Source organism: Sciurus vulgaris (genome assembly GCF_902686455.1).
Source record: "Sciurus vulgaris genome assembly, chromosome: 10".
Lineage (NCBI taxonomy): Eukaryota > Metazoa > Chordata > Mammalia > Rodentia > Sciuridae > Sciurus > Sciurus vulgaris.
In genome coordinates, this window is record NC_136470.1 from 87,245,646 (window position 1) to 87,269,973 (window position 24,328).

Below are 24,328 nucleotides of genomic sequence, written 5' to 3' on the forward strand. Positions count from 1 at the left end.
CTATCTTTTAAGGCCAAGTGGATAATATTAACCTGGATAATATTTCATATCTCTGAAGTGGGAGTAAAGAGGGAGAGGTACACACCTGTAATCCTAGCAACTAGGGAGGCTTAGGCAGGAGGATTGCAAGTTTGAGGCTGACTTCAGTCACTTAATGAGGCCCTAAACAATTTGGTAAGATCCTGTCTTAATAAAAAAATAAAAGGGCTGGGGTTGTAGCTTAGTGGCAAAGTACCCCTGGGTTCAAGCCCCAAAAATAAAATGGAAAAAAAAAAAAAAAAAAGGTGGCAAACGGGGAGTGGGAGAGGAGAGGAGGGAAAGGGGAAGTACTGGGGACTGAAGTAGAGCAAATTGTATTCTATGCGTGTATGGTCATGTCAAAATGGACTCCAATATCAAGTATAACTATTCAATATCATGTATTATTTTTGTAAAAAGGGGAAACCTTGAGCTTCCCCTGGAGTTTGGAGTGCCCTCCACATTTTCCTGGTCAGTCTGAGTGGTACTGTTCCCCCCTGTTTGGTTGTACATAATTCAGAGACATCTTAAGCTGCCTTTCATGGGAAAAATTGGGGTTCCCATCTTCTGAGTGATGATTTGATTGTGAGGTATCATGTGGTCCAGCTAGCTGCTACTATTGCTTGAAGATGCCGTGAGAAATGGTGGAGGGAAAGAAGGGAATTTCTTTCTGGATGTGGTGATCCTTGAGCTGGGTCTAGCAGAAGCAACTCTCCCAACTGCCTTCCCTCCGCCCATGTTAAATGATATCACTAGATAGTGTAGACACCGTCGTTCAGACGATACGATTCCAACAGTGTAAGAAGGCTCCCAGAAAGATTCCCGTCCTGTAGAGTACATCTCTTCCCACAAAGAAGTTGAACTGCCTTTGTGATTGCAAAGCCACCATTTTCATCTTTTCCTGCTTTGATCCCAACCAGAAATGTTTTGTTCTAGGGTCTCATGGAAGCTACAACCTGGGGCCCCTTAAGTTTAAATTGCTGATGTGCTTTGGCACCTTCAGAGCTGGGTTTCTCCATAGTTGAACCTATCTTGCATTTCATATAGTTCACATTCCAAGGAGCAATAAGGGCATAAAATACTGTAACACTGGCCTTATACAAACAATGTTAGAAACGCCCCACTCTCTAGAACCAGCATTGCACCCTGCAGTACCTGTCATCAAAGCACAATTCTGTACACAGCCAGCATCTTCCCAGAGAAGTGATGTTCTACAAACCCAATACTTCATACATGTCACAGCTTAGACCCGCAGTGCTGTTGTCGGCTGAAGTCCACAGTGGAGATTAAGGGTGATCTGAGGTAAGCTGGGAATGGGAGAGAGGCTTACAGAGCATGGCTTCATGGACTTAACCTTTTCAGGGTATCAAGTATTATCTAGTTTTAAACCTAGGTGGGGGAAATTTTATCACTAACTCTAAATTCCTTTATACTGGGAGAAATTCCACTACCTCTCAGGGAGCTTCTTGAAAAGTTAGTCCAGTTATTTTCTAAGCTCCTTTTCCTTCCTTTAATTTCTAACTCTTACATTCAGGGGCCCTGAGTTTCCTTTTTCAGAATGCTAAAGTAATCTTCCAGTGTTCCTGATTCCTGACAACTATGTGTTCCTGCCACCACATATAAAGCAAGAGTGAGTTCTCTGGAGAAACAGTCCCCACACTGTCTTTAAAGCAAAGTGCTTAGCTTTTTAAATTTTTTTTGTGGTGCTGGGGATTGAACCCAGGGCCTTGTGCATGTGAGGCAAGCACTCTGCCAGCTGAGCTATATCCCCAACCCAGTATTTTTTTAATAGTTCACTAATAAAATTCCTGGGCTTGTTCCCCACCCCCCCAAATCCAGTTCTGGTTCTTGAATTCCCAACACGGAATAATCTCATCGACTCTTAGGTATAAGAGATGTCTCCTTACCTCACTTCTGTTTCCACTGTAGCAAGACCTGGCTCTGGTATTCCCCAGCTTTTTCATGTAGGGTCATCAAAACTTCAGAAACTTGAATCTTGATCTTAGGTTAGTCCTATTCCTATATCAGTGTAACCCAACTCTTTCTGTTGGATCTGTCTTTCCCCTTGCCCATTTCATGATATTAAGTTCAAAGGCTTTCTCCTCGAGCTGATTATGTTACCCAAATTTCTGGGACTAAATCCTAACAATAGAGTGGTTTTTTTTGGTCCGCACACCAATTATCGAAGCCTCTTTGCTGACTAGTTTTTTTTTTTTCTTTTCACACCACATAGGAAAAATCTGATTCCTGTAGCCAAATGTTCCAGGAACTAGCTCCATTGGTTCCTAATTTGTCTCATGGGTTATTTATTGTATAGAAGGTAATATTGGCCATATAGAAAGGACTTTAACCTCATGGTTAATCCTATACTCTGGGGCCCTGAAATATATCACCAGGGTCTGTTCTTTTGGTCCTCACTGAGAAATAGGTCAAATTGGAAAGAATGCCTGGAATAATCAACATAATAACCTCCTCCTACCTCCATGGTTAATCACCAATCTAAAATCCTGAGTATTGCAACTGTACCAATCCTGAAGCAATCTTTCTTTCTACCTACTGATTCCCTATTGCAGAGTAGAAACATTGCTTTCTTTGTGTAGGACTTTGCCTAAGTCAAGTACATCTGTTCTTGAAATTTGAGATTGCAAAATGAACCTGTCCTGAAATCTCGTGAGGTATGTCTACCTAGTTGTTGACTATACCAGGTTTGTCATGTCTCTCATAGACCTTTATTCCACCCCATAGTCCTGCTGCCATCCTTAGATCCTAAGGCATAAATGCACAAGGGATTTTCCAAGCCAGCATGCTTTCTTGAACACAATTTAGATCTTTAGCTCCATATCCCGTTCTGATTCCCCATCCTGATAAGCTAGTTTGTGCCAGTTGGAGCCTCAGAACATCTTGTACCTTTCCCGCCTAAGGCCCAGCAGCAGAAACCTAGGCCACCCAATCCAAGTTCTGTTCCTTGGGCTGGTCCTAGTTCTGTTCAGCCATTATGGACAGAAGGTGCCAAGCCTGCTGCTTGGGGGATGAGAATGAGGGAGAATCTCAAGAAAGAGACCTTGAATTCTTTTGAATTCTGCCAGCCTTCACAGTTGACGATGACTATATTTTGCTCTCCAGAGGATTCTGGAGATAGAATCTATTGCATTGTCTAGCTGTTCTGATAGTGTTCTAAACTTGTGAATGTATAGTCACAAAGAATGAAAAGTCTTTATTTTTCCCCAAAAATGCTTTGTGGCCTTGAGTTGAACATATGTTTTAATTCCTGTTATATATCAATAATATGTATATGGAATTACTGATAGGTGTTACTTTGGTTTGTCATTTTGTACTTACTCAGTTGTCTTTTTACCTAGTAAAGTGCTGAGAGCAGGAGTTAATCACAGTGGGAACAGTGGCAGTTTTTGCCATCTCGAGGGTGTTTTCCTTACCCTTTCTAAATGGGCCAAGGCCAGCAAAATATTTGAGAACCACGGGCTTAGACTTTAGAGTATGACCAACATTTATCCTTGTGTAACTTTATATTCCCAGTGCTGTATTATCCTACCAATTTGGTTACAGGCCAAGGGTGGCTTTCTTCATGTGTGAATGCATGGGTTTGAAGTTCTTAACACTTTTATTTTTGACATGTTAGTCAACCATAAAATGAAGGATTTTTTTCCCCTTTCAGTACTTTTTCTCCATTTCTTAGAGGAAATGGAATATAATATCTGTCTTATTTGATTTATTTTTAAAACAGACTTCTGCATTTACTTCATTGATTTCTGTATAAGTATCCTTTTTTTCCTTCTGAAATATTTGAAAGCAGATTGCAGACATTATGACATTTTACCCCCCACATACTTTAATGTGCATTTGCAAGAATTAAGGATATTTCTTCCCTTTATCCTAAGAAAATTACATTCATTTGGTGTAATACTCAGAATTCTCCAGTTGTCCCCAGCGGTCTTTTTTGGCTAATGTCGATATTGTTTTTCTTTTTGTTCATTTTTTTTAACCTAAAATTGAATTAAGAATCACACATTGCATTTATTTTATTCCTCATTTACCTTCTTTAATCTGTAATAGTCTCCCAATTTTGCCCCCATAACACTGACTTCTTAAGAGTACAGATCAGTTATTTTATAGTTGTCAAGTTTTTTAGGATATGTTTTAAAAGAATATGTAGAAATGCAAATAGCACTCAGAAATGCTGATCTCAGGCCTGGAAATTCAATATATTATTGATTCTCTCACTTTTCACATCCATGTATGTGCTGCCCTTAAAAGAACAGAGTGAGTTCCTTTAATCCCATCACAAATAATTTGAGCATATTTGTGGCGAGGGGTTTTGGGGATACTTATTAACGGTTTTTAGCATAGCTTTGTCCAATAGTTGATTCTACAATTTATGGTGATATTTCACTATATTAAATTTGAGAATTTATGCTTACAAAGGTTCACCATGTTAGATATTGAAATGGCACTTTCCCCTGTACCTTCTTCAATTCTGCTTTTAGAACTTGTACCCCCTAACTAAAATTGGTATTTCCAGTTTTTATTTTTGGAAACTGTTGCCAGGCAGGATCAATGTTAACCATTCGGATGTGTTTGAGCATGCCTCTTATTTGAAATGGGAAATCTTAGACATCTCTTTTTCCACATACTCTTTTTTAAACTGCCAGAAACCATCCACTTATTTGGTGCTATCCTTCTGATCCTTGTTGTTCCCAGAACATGGTATTATCTATTTTCATTGTCATTCATAGTGCTGCTATGACGATCATAAAGAATATGAAGATAGTAATATATTTTATGTCTGAAAAGAGTTTCTACTCAGTGCTAAAATAGAGAAACATTTCTGACCACTTCTAGTAATTTGGCAAGAACTTAAAAAATAAGCCCATCGCAATTGCCCATTTTTTTTTTTTCTTGCTAATTAGCTGTATGAGCTTTGTCTCACAATTCATCAAAAACAGCCAGAGCTAAGAAAAGGCAAGACTGGGTTAGAAAGTAGACTTTTGACTTTATTTTGATTTTTCACACTGCAGACCCCAGAATACACTCCTGGTCACTAAAATCCCTCTGGTCTTTGCCACTGGGATGTTAGACAAGTTAAGGGTAAATTAAGGAAGAACAGACCACACCTGCTGTTTCCTGTTGAGTCTTTTGGTTCTATTTTTCAGTGTCATTTTTATATTCACATGTCCCTCTGCTTGGTATCCTTTCCTACCTTCTGCCTTATGTTCTCTGCAGTTAACATAATAAAAACATAGTATGGTTAGATGCCTTGACTTCCCCACCCCCAATTCTTGACTAAGCAGCACATGGTTCTTCCCCTAGAGGGAAATGAGTGGCATAGTAGCAGTCTGAGAAGCAGTGAGCCAAGGCTGGTAGCCAAGATAGTAGTGTGTTTAGCAATAGGCCTCCACTTTAGGATTATGGCTGTGGAATTTCCAATGATATCTGGCCAAGACTGTTTGAGTGCATTCCACATCCCATTGTTTTGAAGTGCTATGGGAGGCTGTGGAGCAGACACTGGCCACCTGAGATGCAACCTCATGGGCATGTCATTCAGAAGCAGGTGTTGGTGTTCTGGTCAACTTCCATCAAGAGACAGAACCTTCCATGTAAAGTAAAGGATCATGGCTGTTGAGTGTAACCAAATAAGGGCCTCTCCCATGGTCAGGCTCACACAGCTGATTTGGGGAAAATGAGTGTCCCAGATGAAGGTAATGAAACTGAAGAAGGGAGGAGGAAAACCCTAAAATGAAATCTAAACAACACCTGGTGGAAGGCAGGCAAAGCCCGTGTGTAGAGCAGGAGAAGTCAGGGTGGGTTTAATCCTTCTCCCCACTCAAGACTGCAGTCCTAACTGATGAGCAATTTCTTTTACTATCCATAGCTATATAAATGTTTGATGTATTCTCAACAAAGTCTGTGGCAAATTGAAACTTAGATGATTTTGAAACACCAAAGTAAAGCCTTATTAGTCAAGGTGGGGTTTACCTTTAAAAAAAATCCTTTTGAATGAAACTGTCATTCATTCTAACATTTAGAATTAGTGTTTTCCCATGCTCTGGTCCTCTTGTTGAAATGGCGAAGTTTGCTATTAACTTGTATGGGAGCTGCCTTAGGCAGAGTCCACAGGCCTGTACTTGTGGACAGGAAACAAATTTTGTCAATGGAGAGAATTATTATTTCTTTTCAATGACCAGCTTGTCTTTTTTTCTACCTTAAAATAATTGGGTTATGTTTTGGAAGATGGTTTTTCTACCATGACAAAAGAAAAATTTTCTAAAATTTGAGGACTCTTAGTATTAATTCAGTGATGCCATTGGAACAGGCCAGAGCTGCTTTTTTAAAACAAGTAGAAACTTAATGGAAATAACATAGAAATCCTAAGGGTACAGCTGCATGATGAACTTTCATGTAAGCATTTAGATGAGGAAACAACTTATCAGAATACAAGAAGTCTCTTTATGCCTCCTTAATAGGCACTGTCCACTTGAAAGTAACTTCCATCCTTGTTTAATGGATTAATTTTATCTCCTTTTGTACTTTACAAAAATGGATGCAGTATGTAGCTTTTTATGTCTGGATGCTTTTGCTCAGCATGTATGTGACATTCATTCATATTGTTAATGTAGTTTTAATTTATTCATTCTCATTCTGTGTAGTGCTAAGATTTTGTTTGGGGTTACATTGAACTTATAGATAAACTTGGGAACAATTAATCTCTTTACAATATCAAGCTGCCCAATCCATGATGATACATTTGAGACTTTAATTTTTCTTAGTGTTTTGTAATTTTCAGTATAGGCATCTTACATGTTTTTTATTAGATGTGTTCCTAGATATTTGATGTTCTTGTTGTTAGGAATTATTTTTTAAATTTCACATTGTTTTGGTTACTGGATATAGAAATAGTTCTTTTTCTATCTTAACCTTATATTCAATGACCTGCAAAGCAGACCGGTTCTTAAATTTTGTGAATACTTCAATATTTTCTGTATACTCAACCAAACAATCTGTGAATAACAATTATAGTTCTTCCTTTCTAATGTTTTTGCCTAGTGTTTGTTTTTCTTGCCTTATTGCATTGGCTAGGACCAAGCCCTTTTTTTTTTTTTTTTTTTAATAATCATCCCTGTGACAGAAAAATTTTCCAAGGAGCTCCCTATTCTAGTATGAAGAGCAACTAGGACGTTATGTTGGTTCATTTGTAAACCCCATACCCAAAGTTTTTTATTTATTTATTTATTTTTGACTGTACTGGAAATTTAACCAAAGGGTGCTCTACCCCTGAGGTTCTACTACAGAATTACAACCCCATTCCTTTAATTGATTGGTTGATTGTAGTCCGGGGATTGAACCCAGGGAGCTTTATCACTGAGCTGTATCTCAGCCCTTTTTATTTTATTTTGAGACAGAGTCTTGCTAAGTTGCCAAGGCTAGCCTCAAACTCACAGTCCTCCTGCCTCAGCCTCCCAAGTCACTGGAATTATAGGCATGCACCACTGTGTGCCCAGCATCATTTCTGAATTTAAAATGTTGTTATGGTATAAAGCAGTCCACCATACTTTGTAGTACATACCCATAAATAAAGACTTAATTAAATCTTATCTACTAATTGCCCTTGGCTTTTCTATCCCTGAAAATAGACTTTGTGTGTGTGTGTGTGTGTGTGTGTGTGTGTGTGTGTAAAAAAATATATATATATATAAATTTGGCATCGATCCTTAATAGAATTCTTGTCTAATAGAGATCCAGATAGCTCACTCAAAGTGTTCCTGCCTCAGAGGTAGTATTAAGAGAGGGTTATCCAGAAGCAATGTTTAGGGAAGGGCAGGGTTTCTGGTGTAAGAGACAGTATCCAGCCAATGGTATGGAGTCTGGTTAGTTAGTGACTGGCTGTAGAAGATAGCAGGTCTTCTAAAATGCCTGCAGTTGTCTAAATGAGCTGAAGACTTCAATCAGTTTGAGTATAAAAGGAGAAAGTGACCTTTTAAGTGGAACATTAGATCAGGAGGCAAGGATTGCAAAAACTGAAGACTGTTGGAGTCAGAAAGGTTAGTTGCCACTAGGGGTAAAAGAGGATCCTGGGCATTTTGGTGTCCTACAGATATGGGAAGGTGTGCACTCTTGAGTGGAATTAAGTTTCTGAGGTGTGACCCTACTGGACAGTGCAGAGACGTAAGGATCCAGCCTTGCCAGTGGTGAAAAATAATTCTTCCATTTTTTGCTCCTGGTTTGTCTTCATTCTCCATCTCTTTCCCTGTTTCTTAATTTCTTTCTGACGTAGCCTTTTTTTCTATCAGATTCCCTCTAGGAGGCAATATAATGGAATGGCTAAGAACTGCTTGGGCAGAAATTCCAGGTACTTCCTAGTTGTGACTGTGGCACATTTCTTTGAGCCTTATTTTCCTGTCTGTAAATGGAGACAATGAAGTAGTTTTGTTTGTTTGTTTTGAGTACCAGGGATTGAACCCAGGGGCACTTAACCACTGAGCTGCATCCCAGGCCTTTTATTTTTTATTTTGAGACAGGGCCTTGATAAGTTGCTTAGGGCCTCAGTAAATTGATTATGCTGGTTTTGAACTTGGAATCCTCCTGCCTCGGCCTCCCAATTCGCTGGGATTACCGTCTGTGCCAGAGGAAGTAGTTTTCTCATCAAGCTAGGAAAATTGAATGAAATAAGGTACATGAGAGCAATTTGGCACAGAGTAAATGCTAAGAGGTCTGTCCACGTGCCTCTTTGTTGGTCTTCCTTGTTCTTTTCCAAAGCTTTGTTTTTTTATGCCCATTTTTCCTGTTTTCTAGAGCACTTTCTCTTAACCAGGTGTAATGAAGTATTTTTATTTTAGTTGAAAAAAAAAAAAAGATTTTTCAAAATATATCCTCTATTTTAAATGTACAAAGTGGGTGAGTGGAATATATTCCATTTTTGTCAATATGGTAGAAGATTGCTAAAAGGACAAGTAGGGACCCTTTGCCTCCTCTCCCCTCTCACAAAGGTAGCTCCGAAACCTTGAGCAGTTCCTTCAACTCTTTTGGGTCTCAGGGGACACTTAACCACTGATCCCTATCCCTAGCATTTTTTAAAATTTTTTTTATTTTGAGACAGGGTCTCACTAAGTTTCTTAGGGCCTCACTCAGTTGCCAAGGCTGGCCTTGAAATTTTGATCCTCCTGCCTCATTGGGCTTACAGACATGGGCCACCATGCCTAGCTCTTCAGGGTTCTTATCTGTATGTGTAAGGGCTTGATTCAAGTGTACTGAGGCCCCAGTCTCCCTTAACTACATCTATGAGAAGATGCTAAGAATCAAATTATGCATGCATTGAGGAAAGGGCCATGTCTGATTCGCTTCCATCATATCCTTAGCACCTCCAGAATGATTGACCCATAGAAGATACTCAAAGAAGAATACAAAGAGAGAGAGAGAGAGAGAGAAAGAGAAGGGAAGGAAGAATTCTTTATGATAAGGAAAATGGTCCATATTCATCAGGGATTCTTATTAGGGCACCATTGACGTGCCACACTGTGAGCCCATCTTCTTAAAACTTTGAGCTTAAAATCAGAGTTTCTAATTGTAGAAGATACTTATCAGCTCAAATAAACACTTAACATTTCTAACTTCCTCAATAGTTTATGATCCGTTTTCATTTATGATTTGTTGCCATCCTTTACAGTCCTAGGTCTCTGTTGCCGTTTAAGTCAGCTATGCAAAGGTACTCTATTTTTGAAACCACAGGGTGTAATTATGCAACATCATGGCACCATCTGCAAGGTGCTGTGCCATTTTCTTTATTTCTCAGGGCAGCGTCACATACCTCATTTTACAAATGAGGAATCAGACTGAAAGCAAGGAACATTCCTTGTGCTTCTGAGTTCCTACTTTAAATACACCACTGTCTCAAACACATGCTGCAGTCGGGAACTCCTACCACTGGTCCAGGAACTTTGGGGAGCTGAGCTTTCTTCCTCACCACTTCTGGGATCCCTAAGAACTCTCCTTTCGGGGTGGATCTGTGAGATTTTCCATTCTTCTTCCTGCCGTCTTCCATTGTCCTTCAAATTGTTGATTCCTGGGGGGGAAAAACTGTAGATGACTAACATTGTGCCTAGACTTTCAAGGTTAAGAACCAATTGGAAATAGAATCTGTTGGTTTACTCATCACTGAGCTCAGCATTTCTTGAAATGTTGATTTCTTAACTCCCCCTTGTTTAGAGAACAGAAGATTTCACATATAAGATAGTTTTCAGGTGAAAAAAAATACTAAAATAACTTAGAGCCAAGATGGTATGATACACGCTAAAAGTTCCATCTGTATTTGAAGAAATAGAGACATCAAAATTAACTCATAGTTTAGATTCTCTTTTAATATATATATATATGCTGTTCCTGAAACCACTGTAAAATTTTTCTGGGCAACTTTGGTTTGCTCTCTAGTATCAATCATGTCAGTAGAACTGATAACTTTTGTAATGATATTTTGAAAATAGCAAAACATTTCTTAAGCCAAATGAGAAAATTGAATAATTTCCCAAATCATTTACTTTCCAGACTTAGGTTAAAAAGTGATTATAAATGAATGCTTTTATACAAAGTATTCAAAGTAAGAAGAGTACTTTTCAAGGGCATGTAACTTGCTTAGATTGGGACATCATTATTTTTCCTCATTAATGCTGCCAAAAACACCTATGGCAGAGGACTGGTGAGAGTAGAGGCAGAAACCAGAGCCATGTGGAGAGCTGCCTCAGGGGAATGGTTTTCTGTTTCAAGTCATCTGACTCTCCCCTCTCATTTACTAACAACATCCAAACAACAACAAGCTTGGCTACTTTGTGTCTGAATATCTGAAGAGACATTTGATAACAATTGAGTTTTGGTTGCCATGATGTCACCATTGAAAAATCACGAGAGACTCTAATATTAGACTTCTAAATATAATCTGCCTGTTCTCAACTTATTTCATGTATTCCGGAAAAGCAATTGGCATTATGTAAGAAAGGAATTATGAAAATCAGTCTTTTCTAGTCACTCACTGGCAGGACTCAGCTAAACTTCATTGCCTGGGGTCAGGCACAGTGGTGCACACCTGTAATCCCAACTACTCAGGAGGCTAAGGCAGTAGAATCACAAGTTCAAGACCAGCCTGGGTAGTTGATTGAGACCCTCTCAAAATAAAAAAATAAAAAGGCTGGGAATGTAGCTCAAAGGTAGAGCATTTGCCTAGCATGCACAAGGTACTGGGTTCAATCTCGAGTATGACACACACACACGTGCACACATAAAATAGTAGTTTATTCGGCTTATGGTTTAGAAGTTTGGGAAGTGTCTGTTGGTAGTTCATAACATGGCAGAAAAGCAGAAGGTAAATCGAGCATGTGCAAGAGACGAGTCTGAAAAGCTGGATTGTCTATATCATAACCCATTCGCTCTCACAATAACATCCTTAAATATCATCCTGGTGGCAGAACACTTAACACCACCTTAAAGCCAAATTGCAGAGTGAGTTTCAGAAGGGACAAACCACATTCAAACTATCAGTGGCACCATGTATGGAAGGACTGGTTATGAAAATCTGCCCTTGCTGGTTGGTCACTGGTTGGGCCTGGGGCAGATTTGACCACAGAAGTGACCAGGACTTCAGTATGTGTTTAGCCTTTCCTAGTTAGTCGTTCAATCTGTGTTTGATTCCTTTGCTTTTAAAATTTTTGTAGTGCTCCTAAAGTTGAGGGTTTCTTATGTAGAGCTCATATTTAGAGTAAATTGGAGAAGGACTTTTTAAAAACCATATATATAATTTATAACTCTGTCTCTGAATAAGAAATGTATTTGCCACAGCAGTTTTAAGCCTTGGATAAGCTAATGTGTAGTGCCTATCAACACATTTTTGGCAGTTTTGTCTTTTTCGGAAACAAAGTTCTTTGTGTCCATAACTCTTGGTGGTGTCGCCCCTGCTTTTTTCCTGAAGACCCATCACCTGTAGGACTTTTAAGGGTTTTGGAACCTCTGGGATCCATTGCCAACAAGATTTTGGGGGAAAGATTTGGCTAATTAAAAGTGCCAGATGATTATTTTGATTTTAAATAGCTTTTCATCGACTTTTGACGAAAGGTCGTGTATGTGGTTTGCTTTCCTTGACACGCGACTTGACAAGAACAATCTGCATTTACAAGGTTTGCAGTCAAAAGCATTAAGCTCCCTGCTAACGGGTTCTCTCTTCTGTTTCAGTGGTGCTTCATGCCCCACCTCCAACCAAGATCAAACGGGAGCTGCATAGCCCCTCCTCTGAGCTGTCATCCTGTAGCCATGAGCAGGCTCTTGGTGCTAACTATGGAGAAAAGTGCCTCTACAATTATTGGTAAGTGGAGCCAGGGAAAGGCTTCCCAGAATGGCTCTGGAAGTAGCCAACAAGTTCAGTGATCCAAGTATTATGCAGCAGACCCTGGGGGTAGAACATGCCTTTTTTTGTGGCATTGGAATAGCTGTAGCCCAGTCCATATGGAGCCATTGAGCTACAACCAAGGGAACCACGTTCATGGGCTACCAAGCCCTGCTTAGGGAAAGAGCCTGGAACACTGGGGTGTTTGATCTGTGGCTTTGAGGCAGGTAATATATACTTCTTCATGTCTATCATATGTTAATGTGAACTTTAAGCACCAAGGAAGTAATCTTCAAATCAGAATAAACAAGAGTCCCGATGCTTTTGCCCTTTACTTAAGAATATGCAGGCCCCTGGAATGAAGCTTTAATTTTAAATCATTCTTTGCTCGAGAAGGTAAACATAGATCTGCCTGAAAAGGGGAGGAGAAGAGTTGTTCATTCAAGTGATATTACATCAGAAATTTACCTTCTGCAAAGATTCTAATTCCAGGAACCCTGGAATATTTAGGAGAAGGGACCAGAGAATGCCTGAAGTGTAAATTCTCCCCTCACCCACCTACCCCTACACATGCATACATACACAGAGAATTCTTTTAGAAAGAGGGAAAAAGGAAACCGGAAGCAGAGGCTAAAATTATCTTTGAGAAAAATCACTAGAAGTGTTAAACAAGTCCCTGTGACGCAGTGTGTTTGTCACTTTTCAGAGGTACAAATATTCCCTCAGGGCTGCTAGCAATTTAACTATGTTAATGCTTGTCATTTCCTGGCAACAATGGGCTGCACACTTGTGTTCTGCTGGACCTGTAACCATGCTGATGGCTTCATTGCAGCTTAATGGTTCCTTCTCTTCTTCTGTTCACAGTGCCTATGATAGGAAGCCTCCCTCTGGGTTCAAGCCATTAACCCCTCCTACCACTCCTCTGTCACCCACCCATCAGAATTCCCTGTTTCCCCCATCTCAGGCAAATCTGCCCACCTCAGCGCATGCCCCTGGAGCTGGCCCAGTACAAGGTGTGGGCCCTACCCCCACCCCTCACACGCTTCCAGAACCTGGACCACAGCAGCAAACATTTGCGGTCCCCCGACCACCACATCAGCCCCTGCAGATGCCAAAGATGATGCCTGAAAACCAGTATCCATCAGAACAGAGGTGAGTGCTGCTCTGGACCTCCTGAACTGCCTCCACCCCTCTCCTTTTCTCACTGGGAGAAGGGAAACAGTTAGTCGTATTTGCCAGCTACCTATAAAGTTCTTATTCCACTGAGGCATCTTGTGAGGTAAGACCGATAATGATATGACTATGACTTGTTTATGTACCATGCTGTTCCTGAGGTACTCCAGATGCTTGGCAGACATTACGACATCCTTATGAGGTAGGTAAGGGAGAGATAATTGGTGCTGCCTGCCCCCCTCCAAGCTAGAGGAAGGTCGACTTGCCCACGATGCATGATCTGTTGACCCTCTTCAAGGGCAGATTTCCTGGCTCCTCACTGATTTTTGTCTGTGAGAGATGAACTTTGGTTTATGCTACCCGTAATTACTTTATTACCAATATTTATACATACATATTAGGGAAGATTGCTGACAGGAGTCATTATTATTCATCTGATTTTAACACGCTTCAGCAGTAGATTAACTAAGACCTTGGTTGTAACAATCTGCTTTTGAGAAGTTTCATGGTTATACTCCAGGTATTTTTCACTCCTAATAAGAAAAGTGAGGTATCGGATAACTTGGAGTCCTTGATTTACCAAAAAATAAAAGTATTAAGGTCCAAACTTGACTTCTTAAGTTCCAGCCTTCTAACTCCATTCTCTGTGGTATTCTAGAATTTTGAAGGTTTATAGCCTGCTTCATTTAGGATGCTCTAGGGGCCTGTCTTTTTTTTTTCAATCCAAGTCTCTGGGGTGCTGAGATAACAGGCAGTTGTCAGTGATGTTACCAAGGACTGCTACATAATGACCATGCCATTGCATTTCTTTCTTGCCATGTATTGGGTGGGTGAGGGAGCAGAAGGAATAACGTAGAGGGTATCTTCCCCAGGCCTGGTCCAGCTCAGATACCTACCCATATTTACTTGGAGTTCACTTTCCTTATTTCTAGAGGAAATGCAGGAAAGTAAAGCATTTCTGGCTGGTTTTGATCCCACTCCTCCTTTGCTCTGACAGCCACTGTAAAGAATTGCATAACATGGCTGGTTGGTGTTTATTCCCTTGGTTGGGGCAAGGGCCAGGAACACCCATGTTGTACTGGGCCCCAGGGATGAATGTTGGGCTGGCTCAGGAGGGGCTTCCACTGGGACTGGGAGCTCATCTGAAAGAGGCAGCTGCCACCAGGCTTTTGACAATTGTTACTTTATATTAAAAATCTTGTTTTTTCTGAGATACTGGAGAAATTTGGATTTTTATGTTAAAAAAAAATACAGTTTTTTGTTTTTTTTTTTAAGTTGGCAACTGATTCAAATTAAAAACAACAACAACATTTTGCAGACTAAACAAAACCTATCTGTGGGCAAAATCACCCTGCAGGCCTCCTGCCAATTTGTGAACTGTGGCTTAGACACCATTTTTATTTCAACAGTTTTTTAGTGTTATGTTTTATGAACTTCTTAACAGCTCTGTGACCATTTTACAGAATAGAAATCAGGCGTCAGAGCAACTAAAGGACTTCTAAAGAACACACAGCCAAATACAAGGTCCCATATTCAGAAACCAAATGTGAACTCCTGTAACTATACTATTTGTTTTGGTTAAGATTTTCTTTGAGTTGCTGACATCCACTAATGGCTATGAAAGCTGAGTAAGTGACCTTGATTCCAATTTAAACTGTATCCATCTCATAATCCCACCAGAACTGCTCTCCCTCAAACTACAAAATCCCCAGTTCCTACATAGTTACTCTAAACCCACATGGTAACATATCTTTTTTGTTTTCCTCTTGTACGTTTTCTGGTCAGTTGAATCAAGTAAGCCACGATTTAGATCCCTTTCTCTAGACTGCATCTAGCCATATATACTTACTGTCCTCAGTACATGTTGATAGTGATGGCAGTTTGCTAGAATCATACTTGAAGCAACTAAAATGTAATCTAGTCAAAAGTGCATTCTTAATGTTTTGTATAATTTTCGTATATAATTCTTCACAGCTCAGTTTATTTTTAGAAGATAAACACTATGTTTGAAAGCCGTGATTTATATTGATTTCCTCCCCGCAAGAAGGGGGAATACCATGTAATTTGGCATGTTCAGACATGTTCCATTTACACTGAACGACCAGCTGCTTCTCCAGGGACGTGCTCTGCCTTCAGCCAGCCCAGTCTTGCCAGGATTTTCATCAGGCTGCTCATGGTGTTTACATGTGCTGGGTGGAGGAACTGAGAGGATATTCCTGTGTTACTCCCGTAGTGGTGGCCATATATATTTCTGTCTTACTGTACGGTATCTCATTACATCTCCAGTTGAGGAAGATCAGCTGAAGGGGCTCCACTGAAGAAGTATGTCTTTTAGAATTTTGAAATACCCTGATACCCTCACGCACTTGACAATCAGAAAAGACAAAATTTAAGAAAATACTCCTGAGTAGAAAAATCTGCTTCTGGATAGTCCCTGAGAGTATCAGCATTGGAGGGGGCGATCACACTATCGTTGATAGACTATAGTGGCCGAGTCATCAAAAGAAGACCAATTACATTCAGCATCTTCTAGAAGAGGAAATGGCCTAACCTGTTCTCTCCCTTGGTGGTTACAGTCCAGGTCTGAAAACTTACAGTGATGAGCTAAGATCTCTGGAATTTTGATTTAATAGAAACTACTCATTTCTTAAAGAGTAGATAAATTTAAGATATTTGATAGACTCAAGTTTTTCTTGTTTCCACTTCTTCTCTTAAAGTCCATACCTAATAAATTGCTATTCATTTTTACCCTTCAAATTTTGTAGTTTTTAGAGAGGAGAAGACTTGACTGTGAGTCACATGTGTTGTGGGCTGACCTGAAACAAAGTGAATGTGTCTGACGCATCTCTTCTCCACGCACCCCGTTATAGCATGTTATGTATGACAGCACAGATTCACTTTGAGATCCAGACTACGTTTCTTGGATGATTAATAGAACCTAAATAATGAACTTCTACTAGTTGGAATGCAGCAATATATATATATATATTTTTTTTTTTTTTCTCTTTTTTAAAAATTCTGAATCTTAAGAGGGCTGGTTTTCAGCATTTTACCATATTTACTGAAGGGTTGTTACTTTTTATCAAGGTGTTCAGTAAATATTCCTTCTACCCTTAGTAGTTAAAAGTTTTTTAACATGAATTGATCTTGAAATTTATCAGACACTGTGCCCCCATTGAAATGATCATATGATTTTTATACTTTAATTATTTGGCACATTATACTGATTTATACAAAACCAACTTTTTTTTTTTTTTTTTGATACTAGAGATTAAACCCAAGGCACTTTGCCACTAAGCTACATCCCCCAGGTCCTTTTCTGTTTGTTTTTTGTTTTTTAATTTTTAGTTTTTAATTTTTTTAAGAAAGGTTCTCTCTAAGTTGCCAAGGCTGACCTCCAACTTGCAATCCTCCTGCCTTAGTCTCCAGAGTAACTGGGATTACGAGCATGCATCACCTCTCCCAGTCCAATCTTGGATACTTGTGACACATTCAACACTCAATTTGTTTATTATGTGTTATCTTTTGTAAGTCGCTGAATTTGGTGAGTTTGTTTTTTGTTTGTTTGGCAGTGTTGGGGATTGAACCCTGGGCCTTATACATGCTAGACTGGTGCTTTACCACTGATCTACATCCCTAGCCCTAAACTTGGTTTTCTAGTATTTATTTAGGACTTCTGCATCTGTATTCATGATTGAGAACAAGGTGTCATTTTTTTGTTTTTTCCCTTCTGTTGTCCTTGTTGGGTCTTAGCATGGCGACTATGCTCATCAAATGAGTAGAGGGTGCCATCCTTTTTCTGTATTCTGGAATATTACATGTGAAATTGATGTTCTTCATTCCTTGAGTTTTAAAAAAGATTTTACCAGTAAAACCATTTGAGCCTGACATTTTCTTTGTGGGAAGATTTTAAATTACTGGTTCAGTGTCTTTACCTGTCACAGTTTTGTTCCAGATTTCTATTTAGTTGAGTAAGTTTAATAAAGTATTTTTTCCTAGGGATTTGTCTATTTTGTGTGAGTTCTAAAATTAATTGGCAGGAAGTTGTTAATAATTTCCATTTTAAAATCTCTATAGCACTTGTAGTCGTCTCTTTTTCATTTTCGGTATTGTTTATTCAGACCTTTATTGCTTTTATTAGCCTTAGCATACACTTTGTCTTTTCAGTAAGTAATGTTTGGCCTTGTTTCTCTCTATTGGTATTTTGTATCTCATTGATTTCTTACTAAAACTGTTCTTTTTGCTTTATAATTATTCATTCTGTTTTTCTAACTTATTTGATTGAATAACTAGCACATCAATTTTTTTGCCCTTTCTCTCTAGAATATGAGCTTATAACCAAGTAAAATGTCTTTTGAGGCTGGGGTGGCCATAGACTGATGATTTCCCGGGTCTCTTAAGGTTCATGTCTTGTCTAGAAATAGTTGCTAGTCATTTCCCCTTCCACTCCCCAAAATGTTCCAGTTTGGACAATCAATTATTTGATCTCCCCACCCAAGTCCTGCTTTAGTTACATTATACAAGTTCCAATTTGTACGATTTTAAAAATGCAGTTACAAGTATTTCCTAACATTTCTTTTGACCTAGAAGTTGTTTACAATTAAGTTTCTTAATTTCTAATCATGAAATTTTTCTAGTGACCTGGACTAATGTGATTTTCATTTAAATGTCATCATCAGAGTATTTAAAAACAGATGTAGAAATAGTTGTGGAAATGGTAGGCCTGTGACTCTGGAGTTGAAGAGACAGGCAGACCTGGAGTTGAATCCCACCTCTGCTTCTATAGGACATTGGGCAGGCACTTTACTTCTGTAAGCTCTGGTTTCTTCATCTGAAAATGGAAGAATACTAGACACTTACTGCACAAAATCATTGTATGGATTAAATAAAATCACATTGGGATAGAGAAGATGTTCAGTAAATATTATCTTCTGAGACAATTTTACTTAAAACATCACTTTTATATTCCATTTACTTAAAAGAATCTTCCAAAACAGGTGAAAATACTACAAACTGAGAAAGTTCAATGTTAAGTTTTTTAAATGTAGAGCTCCCTTTATCCCAATCTTTTCATCGCCAGACTTATCATGCTATATATGCACAACTGATACTTGATTCATCTAATATCCTAGCAACATGTCATCTTTGCATTGCCTTCCTCCTCCCAGAGTTGATCTTGAGAAATCAGACAAACATCTAGACCTAGGAAGGACACATTCCCCCCTCTACATCTCTCAGTGTTTAATTACTGTTTAGAAGGACCATTTTGAGTCTAAGCAGTGTTGACAGGCCTCCAGGAGTTCACAGTACTGGGAGGTGTTTCAGAGGTTTCTTGGTATGCTTTTAGGGACCATGTTTGAGCCTAAAATAAACACAAATGTGAAGTTGGGCAGCACGTTGCCACCCATAATAAAAATCAGCATCCCCTTTCTGAAAAGGGGAGAATGGATATTATAGACAACTAATAAGCTTTCTTAGTTTGTTTTGTGTTGGTGATAGTCTTCTTCTGGCTTCTTAAAGTCTTTATATTTGCATAGCTTCTGATTTTAGCTGGGGAATTGTAGGAAAAGGTAGGGTAGTTGAAGGTTTTGTGTATTGAGAATCTAGCAGTGTGCTGGGCCCTGTTACATGTATTATATTATGCAACCTTTACAACAGACCTTTGAGACAGATACCCTTGTTGTCTGTCTTTTATTGATGAGGAAACTGAGGTTCGGAGCAGTTACGTAAATCACCCAAGGTCACACAGCTAGTAAGTGGTAAAGATTGGGTTTCAGCCTGGGGTGTTTGGACTTCACAGCTGGAGCCTCTCACTTGGCTGTGCTGCTTCTCTATTTTCCGTCATCTTCTCTTAGCCCTAACAGAAATATTCAGTGTGTGGTATTGGTTTCTTGGCAGATGGAACATACCATCTCTTAGCTGGCCTCCGAACCATCACTTCCTCACCTGGCACCCATATTCACTGTGTAGGCTTCATCGAATCTGCACTCTTCTCCTTTTTCCCCCGTAAGCATTGTGTTTACTCTGTATGTTGGCAGCAGAGACTGAAAAGGAAATGCAGAAAAAATCATCTAACGGTTTTCATAACGTAAACCAAATGTTGGTAGCGTGGGTGAGCTCTTGGGAGGAAAGGCGCTATATAAATCTGACAAATAAATAAATAACTGGTTCTTTAAATAAACGGGCACTGTAAAAAGCCTTACTCAGTAGTCCATCTCCCTTTGCTCACCAAATGTGAGTTCATTATGCTTGAGCTCTGCTGGGGTCATGGGCAGCAGTGGGAGGGAAAAGAGACCAGTGAGGAACCGGCTGCTCCATCAGCAAGGAGTGCCTGCCTCAGTGAAGAAGCAGCAGCTTTGTCCGGGCTGTTGTATGTAGACAGCACATTCTTAGATACTTCAAAAGCATTGCTGAAAGGAGAACCGGGTTCAAATGAAGGTCAGTGAGTAAAGTTCACAGAATGTATTTTGAGGACAAGAACTGAATTACTTTACTAATCTCTGCAAATAGAAACAATTACAGTGATGAATTCTGAGAGAATCTTTCTTCCAAATATGTTGGATTTATGACCTACCCGCAAGATCCCCTTTGCTACCCCCACTTTTTCAAAGCAAACCAGTGCTGAATAACCCCGGTTACAGAAACTGCCCTGCAGACCCCAGGCCTCTTAGCTTCATGTATCGTTAGAGTGTGGGATTAGCGGGTGGCGGGTGCCCATATGGAAGTACCTTTTCCTGCAGAGGCTATCCCAGGCCAACTCTAGAGTTTCATTCTGGAAGGTGAGAAGATGAGCACTAAGCGGAAGTGGGGCCATCAGACCTGCCAGCTGCAGCGGCTCTGGTTACAGAACTGAGCGGTACAGGCCATCTTGGAGCTATCAAAGGAACTGATTTGTGGAGGTCACCTTTGATGTTGCTAAGATGGTAGCCAAGGAGAAAAAGGAGAAAAAAGAAGGTGGGGGTGCCCTGGTTACTCTTCCTCCTAAGTTGCCTAAGTTTGGGCATAATAAAAATAAAGCCTTAAGAATAGCTTTTTTTGAGTTTCTTTTCTGAAAGAATTCCCTTCAGGCTTGCAGCATGCTGCTGTGCCTGAATTCTAAATGTCAAGACTAAACCTGAGTTGCAAATTTGCACTTCTTCAGAGACCCTTGCAGGGTTTCCTTAAATAATGGCAACCTTGAAAATCTAGTTCCTGATGAAGTTCTGCTGTGTGGCACCACTGTCCCTTGTGAAAGGCTGTTGTCCCGCTTAACCTTATGCAGTTACTAAAACACATTGAAGACATTGACCAAGCAGATTTGGCTACTTTTGGTGTCTGGGATAAAAGGATAAGTACATGTAAAATTGCTCAGCGATCATGTTATAAGATTACCTTATGGTGCTACGCCAAGCATGGTGGCGCACACCTGTAATTCCAGTTCCTCAGGAGACTGAGGCAGGAGAATTTCAAGTTTGAAACCAGCCTCACCAATTTAGCAAATCCCTGTCTCAAAATTTTAAAAAGGGCTGAGGATGTAGCTCAGTGGTAAAGTAGCCCCAGTTTCAATCCCCAGTACTCAAAAAAAAAAAAAGAAGAAAGATTTATCTTGCAGTACTGCTTGCAGTGGAATGATAGCTACCCAAGAACACGTTGTGATGTGCTACCCCCTGATCTGAACAGTGTTTTATCTGCACCCAGATCTCTGCAGTTTAAGATTTTAAATCTTGATGTTCTAGAAATCTGTTGGCCACCTGTTGCCACAGACTGATTCAAATCTAAGCTACTCAAAGAATTCAAGCTAAAATAGAGAATAAGACCTTAATGTTACAGAATTATATTATTGATTTTATTAAAAACTCACTGAGGAACTGAGGGTGAAGCTCAGTGATAGTGTGTTTTGTATATACAAGGCCACTCTATATTCAGTCCCCAACACTAAAAGTAAAAACTAAACCCTCTTTGAAATTAGTTGTTACAAATCCTTCATTACTTCTCAAACCCTGATTCCTATTTTCTACCTGAGAAAACCACGAATGCCTCTTTGCAAGCTTCATGGTTTGAGGGTCTCGTCTAGCCACACTCCCAATGCCTGTCCCTGTCTGTCAAAGATTAGGGCCGTGGCAGAAACCAGGCTTCATAGACATGATTGTGTTTCACCATTCCAGAAGCTTTGGGAGGATAGTATTTCCCCACATCACAGATAGGGAAACAAAGCCAAGACACTGTGCTCTGGCACTTCCTTAGTATAATCAGTCAAGGGTTTCAGACTTTCCCTTCTGTCATACTGCTCATCCAGCAGGGAGAGGGCAATTGGCACACAGCTAGATTTATCTGACAGCTTAAAAAGTGTTAAGGATGCTCATTGATGAATAACCATGACAAAAAGCTTTTTTATTGTCGTCTTATTATAAAAACAATGCATGTTTATTATTAAACCATAGATGAGCAAACAAGGAAAAATCACCTAAAATCATAATTACCCCAAGGCAAGCAGTGTCAATATGCTTGTATATCTTCCCACCACTTTATATGACTACCATAATTTTTTTTGTTATTTTAGTAAAACTTTGTTCTATGTATTGTTTGGCACCTTGCCTTTAATATATAGAAACTCTTTCCAGGTTCCTATGCATTTGCATAGTACATTGTATGTAATGGTTGCTTGCATCTAAGTGGCTGTATGTATCACAATGCATTTAGCCAGTTCCCTCGTTAGACATTTGTGTGAGTGACCATCTTTGTAGCTCTCTCTAATCATCTATGATTCAAGTGATACGTATGTGCCAGATACAGACTTATTAGCTGCCTGCTTATCCTCCAAGTAAAAATATTTCTTTTTACTTTGTACTTTTTTGATTACTAGTGAAATTAAATTTTTCATTTGTTTATGACCATAAGGGTATCTTAATGATTTTCCTGTTTATACCCTTTATCCATTCTTTTCTACTGAAATGTTAATACTTTATTGGTTTTTAAAAGCTATGTGAAAAATATTAACATAGTCAGTTTGAGATTTTTCCCAGGTTGTAAGTTTGGTTTGGTTTGATGTTTTCTGACTATTACAGATGTTTTTCCACCGGTTTGATGTTTTTCTCTTGGTTTCGTTTTTGCTGGTTTTTGGCTTGTAGAAATGTATACAGTGAGGTCTATCCATGTTTATCTTCATGGTTTCTGCTGTTAGTATGATATTTAGAAGTTTCCCTCACTACAAAATTATTTAAATTTTCATATCTGTTCACTCTGATATTATGGTTTCACATTTTACATTGAAATCTTTTATCCATTTGAAATTTATTTTGGCATGTGGAATTAAACAGAATCTAACATTTTCCCCACTAATTTGAAATACCAACTTTAACAAGTAGTAAATTTTGAAATATACTTGACAGATTTTGACTTTCTATTCAATTCCTTTGATCTGTAATGTATTTTTCACTCCTAGCATGACTGTTAATTATTATAGTTTTATGATTTGTGTCAATATGTAGTAGGTCATTATTTCCCCCAATTTTTTAATCTTTTAAATAAAGGCTAGAATAGTTTTGTGAAGTTGATTGGAAAGGTATTTACTTTTATGGAATAATTTGCAATGAATCAACAGCTTCAAAGTCCTAAATATTTTTCCTTTTACTTAGATCTTCTATCTTTGCCACAGAAAACAATTTCAAGATTTTATTCTTATGTGGTCTGCACATATGCTGCTTATTCCTAGAATTTTATGATTTTGATTGCTGATGTGACTGAAATTTTTTTTTCTTTTTTTAAAATACATTTTTAACTAGTTAATTTATATTCTTCAATCTTCAAACAAATTATTCTGTATGTGACAGAGTAAATGAACTAGTGAAAAAATGTACCTGTATTAGTGGTAATTGCAAATTCTTGGCCTTATATAATTAGATATATAATCTGGCCCATAATCTGTACAGATAGACTATACAGTAAATAAATATAGAAACTAATCACATCATTGTTTTGATTGTTGTTTTGCCTCTCACTGACTCAAGATTGGAAATATGTAATGTAATTTTGGGAAGAGGGTAAAATGTCTAGAAATAAGCATTAATAAGTAATTTCATTAATCTGAACCTCTAGTCCCTAGTGCTCCCTCTTAGTAAATAGCATCGTGTCTTAGTTAAACAACAGAACTTCTTTCTTTCTCACAGATTTCAGAGACAACTGTCTGAACCCTGCCATCCCTTCCCTCCGCAGTCAGGAGTTCCTGGAGATAATCGCCCCAGTTTCCACCGGCAAATGTCAGAACCTATTGTCCCTGCAGCTCCCCCACCCCCTCAGGGATTCAAACAAGAATACCATGACCCACTCTATGAACATGGGGTCCCTGGAATGCCAGGTCCCCCAGCACATGGGTTCCAGTCACCAATGGGAATCAAGCAGGAGCCCCGGGATTACTGCGTTGATTCAGGTGAGCACAAAACATGCCATTTGTTTCTTTGTTCTCCTATTTATCTGTCTGTTATTGAGTGTCTTCTGTCTGTAGGGTCCTGGGAATAATAACTTCATAAGAATTGCCTTTAAGGGCTGGGTACAGTGGTGCACACCTGTAATCCCAGCACCCTGGGAGACTGAGACAGGAGGGTTGCAAGTTCAAAGCCAGCCTCAGCAACTTAGTGAGGCCTTAAGCAACCTAATGAGACCCTATCTCTAAATGAAAAATACAAAGGGCTAGGGATGTCGCTCAGTGGGTCCCCTAAACCTTCTGCTCCAGAGAGTCAAGTTCTGTTCTTGAAGCACCCCTGGGTTCAATTCCCATATGGGAAT

The 24,328-nt window shown here is 39.2% G+C and overlaps 1 protein-coding gene across 2 annotated transcripts in view; it reads left to right on the forward strand.

The window, feature by feature from the left end:
- Nucleotides 1-24,328, forward strand: part of ETV5 (ETS variant transcription factor 5) — a 57,217-nt gene that overhangs the window by 14,760 nt on the left and 18,129 nt on the right. For both annotated transcript variants that reach the window (XM_079100621.1, XM_079100620.1), the window contains exons 6-8: nucleotides 12,244-12,373; nucleotides 13,259-13,546; nucleotides 23,713-23,972. In XM_079100621.1, coding sequence (XP_078956747.1) covers nucleotides 12,244-12,373; nucleotides 13,259-13,546; nucleotides 23,713-23,972 — 678 coding nt within the window. The remainder of the gene's footprint in view (nucleotides 1-12,243; nucleotides 12,374-13,258; nucleotides 13,547-23,712; nucleotides 23,973-24,328) is intronic.